We start from the raw sequence: 14813 nt of genomic DNA on the forward strand, positions 1-14813 counted from the left end.
GCAACTTAAATTAAATAATCAAAATGAAGTAGCCCATTAAACTTCAATTTCTCAATAGAACTTGGCTTTTTTTGTTCAGCAGAGGTCCAGCTTGTCAGTGCTAGTAGTCTCACAATTAGTGAAATGGAGATCACCTGAGTGCAGTGAATGTGTCTCAGTTGATTGCAGTATAAAGATACCTGAATGTCCAGTCACTGGTTAATCAGTATTGCTGGCTACAATTAGGCCTACAGCATAAATACAAAAGAACACTCCAAGCAACTCAAAGAAAATGTTACTGAAAAACACAAGTCAGAGAATGGAGATTCGGGTGGTGGGGGGATGGGTGAATTGGTCTGCATTGTTTAGGTGGGTGATGTGTGTTACATCTACATAATTGCCAGAAGCCAAGGTTCCACTGCAGATCATTCCATTGGAAACAGATGATTCATTTTATTCACATCACCTGTCAGATCACCTGTCAGGCTGATCAGTGCATGTTGCCTGCTCCATTCTCAGTAAAAGCTTGTCTGGATCAACATGTTGGCTTCACGTTCTGTGGACCAAACCCTATACAAAGGCTGGCCAAAATAAAATCCAGCTGATGAGCAGTCTGAAGCCGAGTGTAACGTTTTAACTGTAAAGACTGAGTACATGACACAGTGGAGACAGATTGTAACTCCACCTGCTCCAGTTCAGCTGTCACAGGCACATCCACACTGCAGAGTGAGAGGTTTCATGCAAGGCTGTACAAGTGTCATTCACTACCTTCTCACGCTTTCAGGAGAGTAGAGGGAGAGTAGAGGAAGTTTATTTTCTATGGTCATGATGAAACATCTTTGATGTGTGTGCTGGTACAGTCTGAGTTGTTTGTCACCACAGTGCAACAGTGGTCATGTACATTTAGATTTGCCATTGCAATTATGAAACCATGCCACAGGCTCTGTTGAATTCAAGAAGACATTTACCAAACTGCAGTGATACGGTACGGAGGTAATGAGACTTTGTGTCTGGTTTACATTTGCAGCATGTTGCCTTCAAGCACTGCAAAATGTCTGTCAGGAACAACACAAATGAGGTAAATACAAAAAGTACCACCAATTCAAGGACTGTTTATTGTGTTTTGTGGACAACTCACTGTGTATTTCTTGGTACTTTGAGTACTTTGTGCAAACATAAATACAGATGATCACTTCCACTCAGTGTAGAAGCTCCACTTGCGTCTCTGTAGGCAGCATATTTAAAAATTGTAATTTTCAACGTTATCCTCTGGAGTTTTGCAGCTTCCAAGGCATCAAACAACTGTCAGCATGGCAGAACAGCACAGCTATCAGAACCCAGGTTCAGGAGGCAGATTCATGGATGGGAAATCGAGGGAAAATAAAGCTGTTCTTCAATAAGGTCTTTATTTTAACTGTGTGTCTTTCATTATGATCCATCAAAAAGACAGAATACATGTTACAATAGAGAACGCTGGACTGTGCGACCGCTGTAGCTGTACTGTGATGTGTCATGGCTTAAAAATGTGCAGCCTGAAGCTGAGAAAATGGTTTCATGTGAGGCTGAGCAACTGCTCACTGTGCTTCAGTTAGAAAGTCACCAATGCACCATGTGTAGGTAAACTGGTGGTGGAGTCTGAGGTGTTAAGTGTGACCTGTGCTGAAGGGTGTGGTGACATGCATTATTTTAAACATTTCATTTAAACATTTCTTGTTTTGGCCTCTCAACAGATTACAGATAGTTGACTCTCACAAAACTTGGAGTTAAGAGGCCCAGTGGTTTTTAACTTCAGTTTTGTTCAGACCACACTGTGCTGTCTCTTCCTGTCAAACAATCACTCAATCACTCTTTCACTGCTGCAAACCTCCATCTCACTCTCATCATGAGCATCAGAAATACTTAAAAGTCATCAGCGTCCTTTCTGGCTCCTACTTCCTTAAGCATCAGTCATATTCTTTTGCTCCCAAGTACGAAAAATAAGGAAAAAAGAGACTTTCAAAACCCAAACAGTGGTATAACAACAGTTTGTCATGAAAATCATTTGTAAGCACTCAGGACTTCATGTAATTAATTGGACAAAATCAATGCTGATTGAAGTATAATTGTATAAATTGTAATTCCAAACAGAGAGGAGTCAAGTCTTTTATACTGTCTTGTTTAATTTTCTCACAATTTCTTCCTTTATATTTTTCCTTTAGGTAAAACTCAGCCAATATTTTTCAGGACATGAATGCAAGATGAGCAAAGCTTTGGGCTTCCTCAGCAAGATATAGTTAGACACTTGGCATGAATAAATGTTAAGACTTTATTTCCACAAGCTCCACTCTACTGTTCCAGATGTTTCCTAAGTCATCTGGTGGCAGCATACACAACATTTGTCTCAGGTGGGTTCTCTGATGCAGGTCTTCTTTTTGCTTTACTGTGGAAATTCACCGTTGCGTAGGTCAAGGCATCAGAGGCCAGATTCTGTGAATCAAAAATATTTACTGTCAGTCACCTCATGTCACTTTATATGATAAATGACTTGGACAAGATATAGAAAACCGGATTACCTCACTCTGTTGTGAATTCTGTCTGTGCTCATGAGCTGAATGAAAGAAACAAAACAACTGGTGAGCTGACTGTTCAACAAAAATTCTTTTTGGAAAGTAAGATGTTGCAGCTTAAATAGTAACAATTAGTACCTGTCTGAAGTCTTGAGATTTTGACAATCAGACCCATGATGACCATAACAAGGACAGCAATCAGAGCACCCAGGATCACATATGTTGGCTCTGTTGTTCCATCAAGCTCTTCAACTAGAGAGATGAAACTTAAATGAAACTTTTGTCTGTTCAGTCCGAGTTAAGTTCAGTCCTTATTTTGATTGCAACTACAAAAAGTACATAGGTGTTTATTTCCAGTCAAATGACAGACAAAACTTTACAACACTCTTACCTTGAACCTTTAAATGTGTTGCACTGACAATAACTGGATTGTTGTCTGAGTTAAATCCACAAAAATACAGTCCAGAGTCTGAGAAATCCACTTGTTTGATTGTGAGAAAGATGGTTGTGATGTTGGATGTCATATTGAAGTTTCCATTTTGAGATCCATCATAGAGAGAAACATTGTCATCAGAGCTGAACATTGAGGAGATGCAGCTGATGTTTGGTCTGTTGTCAAGTTTGAACCAAAATATGTGGGAGACCATACTGCTAAAATTGGAGCACATCAGTGTGGCTTCTTCGCCAGGCTGAAGCTCCACAGTGTGAAACTCAGAAACTGAGACAGAGATCCAGCCTGAAACAAACAACATGACTTTTATTCCTAATTTCAACAGAACCCATGAACAATGTGCATAAATGATGTTGATGAATTACAATGAATGTAAATGTCAGCTCATGGCAAGGAAAACTAGCAATTGTTGTATTGAGAAAAACTCGGCAGGTTTACTTACTGAAGGTAGAGAGTAAAGCCATCATCGAGGTAAAGTTCATCATTGTGCGTACTGCACCACTGCAATGGTTGTAAATGAACTGTGCTCCAGTGAGAGCGTCTCAGTGCAAAGAGGCGGAGTGATGTTCTGGTTATTCGGCTGCTCAAAGGGACAGACAGAGCGCTGAAAATGGTTACAAGCGAATAGCCACAAGGAGAAAAGGACAAGGTTATTTAATGTCTGACAGGAAATGATTTAGCAAAAGTTCATTTTTGATGTACTTTGTCTCCATCAACTGTCCTTTTCTCAAACACCTCATACAGATGTGTGTTGTTACAGATCCATCACATGTTTGAACAGAAGGCTTATGCATTCTTACATGACTCCATAGAGGTTTGACCCTGCTGTCTGCATTATATTGAGCCACTGATCTTTAAGTGATAATACACGACAAAGAATCCAGGTCCATTAATCAGAGTCTGGGTGTTTTCCAACAACAACAAAAACTTACCTGGCCATTGAGTGTGATCGGATTGAGGCTTGCTCAGCGGTGGACCTTCACTTGCTTTTGCTGTGATCTGTAATCAATCTGCAGCATTCAACAGAGTAAATGCTTTCGTGTGAGAGTTTGCAAGTATCACCTTGCAACAGACATCTTTTCACAAGAAAGCAGAGTTGTGATCGCTTGTCAGAGATGAGTTTCTTGAGTGTTACCAGTGATGAGGGAGGCAGTGCCACAACAGGATGTTCAAAGTTCACAAAAATATCTTCACATTATAAAGTCTTTTCACTCTTTGAAACAATGGATGTGCGTGGTTAAGATGCAGTGAACCGAGGGCTGAACTTCCTCTGGTTGAGACCTCATTACATACAGTGATGTTTGCCACTGCAGTGGAACCATATACAACAGTAAGCAGATGGAGGTCAAGTTCTAAAATAAAAAATGTATTTTTACTCCACATTTACTTTGACATCACAGTTCAAACGGCGACCATGAGGCACTGGAGACCTTCGCTGAATTAGCCTTTTGATTGATCAAATTTTGAATGGCAATAACACATACCTTAATGGGAGTTATGTAAGCAGTTGAAACAATTATTTTTGTCTTCCTTTGTTTTTGTTTTATCCCCAAGCCAACTATCCCAGCCATCCCCAAGTGGTATGGGATCAGTGGTCCACTCAGCGAGGTCCTGCTTGATGAGAATGAACTGGTCCAAACTAAAACACTCGTTGAGTGTCTGAGGTCCTACAGCACATTTGAACTTAGAGCTTAAATACAGGTATCATACATGTTTTTTCTTTTTTTCATTTCAGTATTTTTATATTGTAATAAATAGATGGAGACGTGCTTGGAGAGGGAGTCACTTGATAAGGAACGGCTCACAGAAATCTGTGAAAGCATTCTAAGACATTTTTAATCTATATTGTTATTTTAAAGCAATTTTCAATATGAACCTGAAAACATATTATTGCAAAGATAACACATATTTTGCTTTGTTTTTTAAAAGTTTAGAATGTCCCAGAAATGATGGGCTTAGTGGGAAGAAAGGTTGTCCTTTTGTCCTGGCTCATATCATCTGGGAGTCCACTCAAACGGTAAATCAACTGCAGAGCGTGTCAGGACTGGCAGCTTTATTTCACTGGCTCATGATGTTAATAAATACATGATCGAAATGTCCACCCACAGCAGGCCTGTGCATGTGAAGTCGCTGTTTGCTCACTGTAACTTTCAAAAGTGAAACTTTTCATTCATGGGACACGTGGCACAGGCTCTTTCAGTGGTCAGTTGTCTCTGTTTAAAGTACAGATATAGTTGTTCAAGGAATAATGAACACATTTAAGTGTAGACTTTCCTCTCATATGAATTTGTGCTGCTGGACAGGTGCTGATATTGATGCCCAGTTTACCGGAGACAGATGATTTCTTCACCTCCTTCTTTGGGAAACTGAAAACTTTGAAGGAGGTCAAAAACATATGGGCTAGCCTTTTTAATACACATTCTATTAAATTCATCAAAGGCCATTTTTATTGTGTAAAAGACCACATTGTTGTCCTCAGGCCATCAAAGACGTGTTTATCCCAGGCATAAAACTGACCTGGGCACACAAAAACAAGAGGTTTAACAGGGCAAAGAACGCAGAACAAGTTGCTTCAGGAGACGCATGGAACGTGATTACCAGAGTGGTAGACACAACGATCTGGCGAAGGCTCAGTGGGAGAGCAGGCCTTCAGCTGTGGTCAAGAGAGGACGAGACCAAAACAAAAGGAAAGGGGAGACAAAGGAGGACAGGGAGAGAAGGGGGAAAGGAACTGACCGATCCTGACACACACACAGACACACACTCACACATCAATAACACACACACATCAATAACCAATAATGTGACCCAGCACATTGGTGTTTTTTTTTTTTTCAAGTTTTCTATCCTAAAATTCATAAAAATTCTGACACCAACCAGGAGAAAGACAGAGTCTTTATCAATCTGCTCAGCTAGCAAGTTTAATGATGTATTATTCATTTGCATATGACTGCATATAGGAGTCATATAGTAACAAATGTGATAAATATGGTTATTTATCACACACATTCATGTGAGTATTTATCTGATGGGTAAAAACCATCAGTGATTCCATTGGCATTTTAGATTAATGTAGCATTAGCCCCACTCAGAATGGCAAAAAAAATAACAGTTATATGCATATTTTCCTGAAACACTTTACATAGTCTGTTGTTTACCAGCAGAACTATTCAACGGCCACAGCAGCACAGGGCAGCAGAGTCATCCCGTTGCAGTACTGAGAGTAGCATCCATGGCTGAATGACAATCTGATAAAGCTAATTTAACATGCAATGATTAGTCCCCTTTTAAACTACTATCAACTTAAAATATAACAAAAAACAGTGGATAAAATTCATCTTTAACCATTTCAGTTTAATATTAAGATTTTAAAATATTGTAGATTCTCCAATACACACATCCACAGTAGGGCATTTCTTCTTCTTTAACTGGTAATGTGATTCTGAGTGAACGGTTTCATGGGAGGCTGAGCAACCGTCCTGCTGCTTCAGGCGTCTTTTGACAAGTCTGAAAATCACTGATGTGCCATGTGAAGGTGTTTCAGTCTGGGTTGTTATGTGTGAACTGTGATGGAGGGAATGGTGACATATTCATGCATACGTGTCCAGACCACACTGTGCTGTCTCTTCCTGCCAATTCGCGAGGCGAACGTCATTCACTCCTCCACTGCTGCAAACCTCCATCTCACTCTCATCATAAGAAGCACAGAACAGTCATCAGAGTCCTAACAGTTCTAACAACTCCTAGGACTTTTTTGAATTAATACACAAAATCATTGTTGGTTGAAGAATATGTTGTAAAGGAGACAAACCTTAATACAGGAAGTCAGAAGGAGCATCTCAAAAGGACAGGATAAACACACTGCCTTTTATTTTACATTATATATATTTATATTTTCCAGTAAGTTGGCTAACCAAAGACAACTTTACAAGTGATGTAAACAGAGACTAACTGCAGAGCATTACCTCCTGTATAGGTTACACTAGAAAGTGGAAGAACTGCACAGAATAGAATGTGACCTTTATTCCTCAGATAAGCCAATACTTTTCAGGACATGAGCATGAAGTTAAGCAAAGCTTTGGGGCCCTTGAACAAAACATAATTGGGCACATGGAGTGAATAAACAATAAGACTATAATTTTACATCCACAAGCTCCACTCTGAGCTGCTGTTCCAGATGTTTTCTGAGTCTATCTGTTGGTGGTGTACAAAACATTTGTCTCCATCGGGTTCTTTGATGCAGGTCTTCTTTTTGCTTTTGGACTGAGACTCTGTGCTGCATAGGTCAAGGCATCAGAGTCCAGGTTCTGTGAATCAAAAATATTTACTGTGAGTCATCTCATATAGTTTTCAGGATTTCTAAGTAAAAATAAAATAGTTTAATGATAAATGATTTGGACAAGATATAGAAAACCAGGTTACCTCACTCTGTTGTGGATTCAGTCTTTCTTTATGAACTGAATGAAACAGAACACCTGGTTCAGTTATTGTTCATCAATAATTCATTTTGGCAATCAGGAAGTTGCATTTTGAACTTTTGTATTTGCTACTTTATTAAATAACAATTAGTACCTGTTTGAAATCTTGAGATTTTGACAATCACACCCATGAAGACCATAACAAGGACAGCAATCAGAGCACCCAGGATCACATATGTTGGCTCTGTTGTTCCATCAAGCCCTTCAACTAGAGAGATGAAAACTTTTGGATAGTGTTCCACGTCTTGTGGGTGGAGTTCAGTCCTTATTTTAACACTACAGTGGTACATATCTGTTTCTTTCAAATCAAGCGACAGACAAAACTTTACAACAATCTTACCTTGAACCTTTAAATGTGTTGCACTGACAATAACTGGCTTGCTGTATGATTTAGTTCCACAAAAATACAGTCCAGAGTCTGAGAAATCCACTTGTTTGATTGTGAGAAAGATGGTCGTGATGTTGGATGTCATATTGAATTTGCCATTTTGAAATCCATCATAGAGAGAAACATTGCAATCAACGCACACCATTGAGGAGATGCAGCTGATGTTTGGTCTGTTGTCAAGTTTGAACCAGAATATGTGAGCGATCACTCTGCTAAAATTGGAGCACATCAGTGTGGCTTCTTCACCAGGCTGAAGCTCCACAGTGTGAAACTCAGAAACTGAGACAGAGATCCAGCCTGAAACAAACAACATGACTTTTATTCTTAATTTCAACAGAACCCATGAACAATGTGCATAAATGATGTTAATGAATTACAATGAATGTAAATGTCAGCTCATGACAAGGAAAACTAGCAATTGTTGTACTGAGAAAAGCTCGGCAGGTTTACTTACTGAAGGTAGAGAGTAAAGCCATCATCGAGGTAAAGTTCATCATTGTGCGTACTGCACCACTGCAATGGTTGTAAATGAACTGTGCTCCAGTGAGAGCGTCTCAGTGTAAAGAGGCGGAGTGATGTTCTGGTTATTCGGCTGCTCAAAGGGACAGACAGAGCGCTGAAAATGGTTGCAAGCGAATAGCCACAACGAGAAAAGGAGAAGGTTATTTAATGTCTGACAGGAAATGATTTAGCAAATGTTTTCACAAAATTCTTTAGTATGAGGCATGTACTTTGTCTCCATCAACTGTCCTTTTCTCAAACACCTCATATAGAAATCACTCACTCCCGCACTGCTGTCAGGTGTTATGTCTGGTTCCTGCTTCATCAAAAACCAATCATATTTTTATAGACAAAATGAAAGACACAGACTTTCCAGCTTTATAGACTGGTCGAGACTGGAGGAAGTTACTGTACATGACCAAGAAACAGTCACAACTGAACTGCTGAGGAGCAAATAAGTGTATTGAAGCAACCCATTAAACTTCAACTTGTCAATATTATTTGGCTTTTTTCTGACAAGAAATTACAAACAAGAAAGTCTTTAATAGCAAAGTGAAAACAGATTTCAACAAAGTAATGTCATTTTGTTAAAAATAATGTCAAATAAGTGACTGCATAAAAGTTCATCCCCTGTAAAGTCACAGATGTAATTCAGCAGAGGTCCAGCTTGTCAGTGCTAGCAGTCTCACAATTAGTGAAATGGAGATCACCTGAGTGCAGTGAGTGCGTCTCAAGTAATTGTAGTATAAAGACACCTGAATGTCCAGCCACTGATTAATCAGTATTGCTGGCTACAATTATAGCATAAATACAAAAGAACAGTCCAAGAAAATGTTACTGAAAAGAACAAGTCAGGGGATGTATACAAAAAACCCCAATGGAACTTTAGCTATGTGGCTAAAATAATTATTTACACCTACATCTTGATCAAAATGCCCGTATTTTATTTTTGATTTTACAAATATAGTCTTGATTATATATCAGAATTGAAAATAAAAAATACTAATGTTTGTTCTTCTTACAGGGTAGACGGTTTATCCTATAAAAGTTTTGATTTTGTGTACTATAATCCTTATGCATTTTCCTAACGGCAGCTACAGCAGATGTTAGAAACGTGGTTAAAACAAAACACAAATTGACTGGCATGTATTCAGCAAATAAATAATAAATCAAAAAGGTATTTAATCATAAAAACATGAAATCTAATAGAATTGTATCTATTGTTTCTACCGCTCTTACCAAAATCATAATGAAAATTAGCAGATTTTTTTGTTTTTTGCACCATAAAAGTTATATTATGAGGCTACAGCTCAATAAGTCCCCCACTGATTTTGGACAATCTTGCAATCGCCCCCTGCATTACTGGAAGGGTAAGAGAGTGACAGTTCTTCATATATTAGAGTTTTGGACACCATCCTCAACATGAAGCATGGTGGGTGGCAGCATTGTGCTGTGGGGACGCTTCTCAGCAGAAGGCTCTTAAAGGCTTATAAAAGTAGAGGGTAAAATGAATGCAGCAAAATAAAGGGAAATTCTAGAGGTCTGATTCAGTCTGCAAGAGAACTAGGATTTGGGAGAGGAAATCTCAGGCCTCAATCCAATAGAGAATTTGTGGCTCGACTTTTCACACTTGATCTCCATGTAACCTGACACAGCTTGAGCAGTTTTGCACAGAAGAATGGAGCAAAATTGCAGTGTTCAGGTGTGCAAACCTGACTGAGACTGATCCACACAGACTCAAATGTGCATCTAATAAATACTGACTTGAAGGGGGTGAATATTTCCATCGCTTATTTTATAACTTACTTTACATTATATGTTTTAAAATATATTTGTAATTAACTGACATCACTTTGCAGAAATCTGTTTTCACTTTGACATTAAAGAGTTTTTTGTTAACAAAAAAAAAAAGCCAAATTATATTGACTATGATTCCATTAATGAAGGCAATAAGGGAGTGAATACTTTTGATAGGGATTTTAATTGTGAATAGAAACTTCTCAATTCCCTCCAGCTGCGCACCATGTGCTCCATGTGCTCCATGTGCTCCATGTGCTCCATGTGCTCCATGTGCTCCATGTGCTCCATGTGCTCCATGTGCTCCATGTGCTCCATGTGCTCCATGTGACTGATGACATTCTCAATACACTATCACCACAAGAGGGTGATGGAGCCTTTCTGTGTGCCTCTTCCTCAACTGTAGCTTATGAATGGTTACACAGAGACAGCAAAACCTGATGCAGATTAGAATTAAGGCAGCATCCTTCCTTTCACAAAAATCTTTTTTTTTTTAATGCAGAAGGATTTGGAATGCTTGCATTTTTCACCTTGATGTGTTGCTTTGCAAACACATAATAACAGTGAGGTGCCAATGGTCTATCACATCATGCTTTAAAAAAGTAGTACATTAACTCCTATAGGCCTGAAAATGCTGCAGTGTATTGCTTCATTGCTACCCTCACCATTCAGCTATTTAATTCTGTCTGTTTGGGGCAGCACTGCAGCTCAGGGGCTTAAAACAGGAGAAAGAAACAAAGAAAGGATCAAACAAAGAAACCAAAAAATGTAAAAAGTTAAATAACTTGGTTAGTCCTTTGCCTGCAGTCTCCCCAGACTTTTATAAGTCTCAGTCTGACGAACAAGAAGTACTTACTGTATTGTACTACCTGACATCAAGGTGCTTCCTAAACAGTGATTTTGTCTAACATATTCAGGAAGATGTAAGAAAACCTGATCTGGATGTCTGTCAATTTTGACCAATGTGACAAAGTGAAGTTTTGAAAAAGAGTGAAGGAGACCACATGGAAACACACAGCACTGTTTGAATATCCTGATACCTCAATAGAGGACAGCCTTATATTTGAGAAGAATTGGCCTACAATTTTCAGGAACCTAAAAACTTTTTCACCAAGTGGAGGAAAATGACATACACTGTCAGTAATGTGCTTTTATGTAAGATTCCATGTGTTACAATCACACATGGTTTTGGTTTTTGATATATATATTAAATATATTTGTTTGCATTGCCTAATATACAGTTTGTTCTGAGTTTCATGTACACTCTGTGTTCAGATGCACTTTTTTCTTGTTTTTTGTCTCCTGAGATGCTGAGGTTCTGGTGTGATATCTACGATGCATCCAGAAAGTATTCACACCGCTTTGCTTTTTCCACATTTTGTTATGTTACGGTCTCATTCCAAAATGGATTAAAGTAAATTTCTCCCTCAAAATTCTACACAAAATACCTCATAATGACCAAGTGAAACAAGTTTGCTTGAATTTTTTGCAAATTTATTAAAAATCAAAAACTAAAACTAAAGTATTCACCTTTGCCATGACACTCAAAATTGAGCTCAGGTGCCTCCTGTTTCCACTGATCATCCTTCAGAGGTTTCTGCAACTTGAGTTGAGTCCACCTGTGGTAAATTCAGCTGATTGGGAGTGAGTTGGACACACCCGTCTATATAAGCCCTCACAGTTGGCAGCGCGTGTCGGAGCACAAGGACTGTGTGAAGGCACAGATCTGGGGAGGGGGTACAGAAAGATATCTGCTGCATTATAGGTCCCAAAGAGCACAGTGGCCTCCATAATCCCTAAGTGAAAGAAGTTTGGAACCACCTTCCTAGAACTAGCTGCCTGACTAAACTGAGTGATCAGGGGAGAAGGGCCTTAGTGTTGCTCTGTGGAGAGGGGAGAACCTTCAATGAGGATAACAATTTCTGTGGCACTCAGGCCTGTATGGTAGAGCGGCCAGATGGAAGCCACTGTTCAGTAAAATGCATATGAAAGCCTGCCTGAAGTTTGCCAAAAGGCGATTCTCAGACCACGAGAAACAAAATTCTCTGGTCTGATAAAACAAACAAAGATTGAACTCTTTGAATGTTTTATATTTAACCTTTGAGGGCAGAGAAAACAAGTTTGGGAATTGAAATCAATAATAACTGAATAAAATAAAACAGTTGGCACAGACATCTAGATGCAATTCAATCAATCAACTTCTTGTCTCCCCAGTAACCCTCATCAACATCAGAAATGTGTCCTTCACAGCAGAAGTGGCTGTGAAAGACGCGAGGATGTAGTTTAACATCTATAAATAGACACCTTCCATCACTATCAAAATTAAAAAAAAGTCATCCTTGCACTTTTGCACTGCAGACTGCAGGCTCAGGCCTGTGACAGAGACACTCAGCCATTGAACACACACGTTTGTCTATGTTTTTCAGTCAGTAGAAGTAGATGAAAAATCTACTTAGCTACAGGACTGTGAGTGAATGTAATTTGTTACATTCTGAATTTACAACATGATAACAGTGATAAGTGGCAGGTTTTAATATCCGTGCTGACTTTACACCCAGGTGTACTTTCTTTCTTTCTTTTCTTTTCTTTCTTTCTTTTTTTTTTAACAAGAAAAATCCTCTTCTGTAACTTCAGCTTCATTTTCCAGTTAAACAAGTTACAGCTCTGACACTTCTCCCCAACATGAAAGAAAAGAGAATTTGAAATATGATTAAATTTATTGGCAAGAAAAGAAACATTCTTTTGCACTTAGCCCCGACAGATCGCCATGAAAAGTTGAAAATACCTTTTAACTCTCAGAGCTCCATAATTTCTAACAATTCAAGTTAAGTGAGCACCAACTGAAAAGCCCTGTGCTGTCATTAATCCACACTATTGATCATTTATCTCAAAAATTATCCTTAATGAGCTGATTTGAATTTAGCAATCCAAATATATTTTGAAATAACATTTAGTGTCACTTTGCATAAATATTGTTTTCAACTTCCCAAAGTGATTGCACATCAATAGGTTTGTAAATGTATTCATGAAAAGGTACCATAGATGTCATAGTAATATAGAGGCACTAACTGACATGTTACAAGTTACAGTTCATTGTGTTGCTCCTCAAAGAATTTGATTAATTCTCTCATTTGGTTTAGTTTCATTTCACTGTTCTCTATTTCTGTCTCTAAGTCCTCATTCTGCCCATCGACAAAAGTCTTGGCCGTTTCCACAAAGACTTTGAGGGTCTGCAAAAGTCCCTCCATTGACGGAAAGTCATCAGGTAGTTCATCTGAGGCTTGTTTCATCAGTACTGTCAGTGGATCCATGAGGTTCACATAGTAATTCATGAGCTCTGAAGTTGTGACCATTGTTGCCTAATGGAGAAAAATAAAACCACTTCATGACATGTCACCAACTCGGTTTGCTATGTTTTTGTGTCCACTGCGATACATAAAGCTAATATTCCATCACTGAATGTACACCAATGCAATTTTTTGTGAGCAACATGGGAACCGAACTACTCACTCACCTTCTCGAAGTCCAATTTTTGTTGGAATTTCTGAACTTTTTGCTTGAGCATTTCCTGTAAATCCAGGATGAGAAACAACATGGGGTTATCTTAATTTACCTTAATTTAAGCCTGACAGCAGCTCTAATGTAGCACATGCAATTGTAAATAAAAGGACAGTTTCCCTGTACATTTGTTATGTTATTTTTTCTAAGAATGGAGAAAAAAGCAGACACAAAACGCAAGGTTGAAGTGAATGAACTGGTGCAACTTCAAATGTTTCCACCAAAACAGTCTTTTAGATTGATGAACAAAAAGGATTAGGTTCTGGTCCCTGGGACTGCAGGTGAGACTGCACAAGGTCTCAGTGAACAAAAGGATTTTCCTCTGGGGCTGAACACTGGTAGATCCAGAGCAAGGACTGTGCAACAAAGGCAGAGACTGAGTTTGAATGGCTGGCAAACACCAACCATTGAACCGCACAAGGGCAGGTGAAAACCAGTCTTGAAAGGGCTCAACTCATGGTGGAGTTGATTGCAGAAAACTCAGGTCAGGTGCACTGCAAATAACACCACCCAGCTTCCCTCCACACACACACACACACACACACACACAACAGTACAAACACAGGCAAGGGGGAGGAGAGAGGGCACATGCCAGGAGAGCCATGATCCTGACAACATTTGCTTGTGATGACTCACAGTGGCTGTGGACTTGAAATTAAGAGTGAAAATGTTTTCAATACCAAAGGGATGTTGAGCAACAGTATATTTACCAGCTTATTCTTGTCAATCAGTGAACTTGCGTTGCAAACCAAACACAGCAGAGACAAGATGAAGACCAGGCCTTTGGTGTTTCTGACACCAGACACTCCTCTGCTTCTGGACAAAGCTGCTGCTGCCATTGTTGTTCTAAATTAAAAGGACAGATCATAAATGATCAACAAATGCTCAGGCTTCCTGCTTGGTGAATGAAAGGAGGCCAGCTCTTCAAGAGCTGAAAGAAACATTCTGATAACAAATTATGAATTACTTTATTATATTCTAATTATACAACAGTGCGGTTAAAGTGCAACCTGGTCAGGTTTGTATGCCAGGGCCAAGCTGCTGTGTCTTTATTCTTAATTTTCTTTAATTTATATAACAATTTGAGAAGTATCCAGTAAGTTCAAATAAAAATC

General features: G+C 39.0%; 2 protein-coding genes across 4 annotated transcripts; both read right to left on the reverse strand.

Moving 5' to 3' along the window:
- Window positions 1-1072: 1072 nt before the first annotated feature.
- Window positions 1073-4108, reverse strand: LOC124054516. Of its 3 annotated transcripts, none has more exons than XM_046380614.1 (6): window positions 3909-4108; window positions 3419-3828; window positions 2917-3261; window positions 2664-2777; window positions 2532-2566; window positions 1073-2445 (listed from the first exon to the last, which is right to left on the reverse strand). In XM_046380614.1, exons 2-6 carry the CDS (start codon window positions 3459-3461, stop codon window positions 2329-2331), a joined length of 654 nt encoding a protein of 217 aa, XP_046236570.1. In that variant the 5' UTR covers window positions 3462-3828; window positions 3909-4108; the 3' UTR covers window positions 1073-2328. The 3 variants fall into 3 exon arrangements, with proteins under 3 accessions (XP_046236570.1, XP_046236571.1, XP_046236569.1); XM_046380615.1 differs by having other exon boundaries at window positions 1074-2445; window positions 3419-3556; XM_046380613.1 differs by having other exon boundaries at window positions 1074-2445; window positions 3419-3580; window positions 3909-4107.
- Window positions 4109-6822: 2714 nt separating this feature from the next.
- On the reverse strand, window positions 6823-8455 carry LOC124054515. The gene is made up of 5 exons (XM_046380612.1): window positions 8297-8455; window positions 7795-8139; window positions 7549-7662; window positions 7399-7433; window positions 6823-7283 (listed from the first exon to the last, which is right to left on the reverse strand). Exons 1-5 carry the CDS (start codon window positions 8337-8339, stop codon window positions 7167-7169), a joined length of 654 nt encoding a protein of 217 aa, XP_046236568.1. The 5' UTR covers window positions 8340-8455; the 3' UTR covers window positions 6823-7166.
- Between the last annotated feature and the right edge of the window lie 6358 nt (window positions 8456-14813).

Source organism: Scatophagus argus, chromosome 23 (assembly GCF_020382885.2).
Source record: "Scatophagus argus isolate fScaArg1 chromosome 23, fScaArg1.pri, whole genome shotgun sequence".
Taxonomy (NCBI): domain Eukaryota; kingdom Metazoa; phylum Chordata; class Actinopteri; family Scatophagidae; genus Scatophagus; species Scatophagus argus.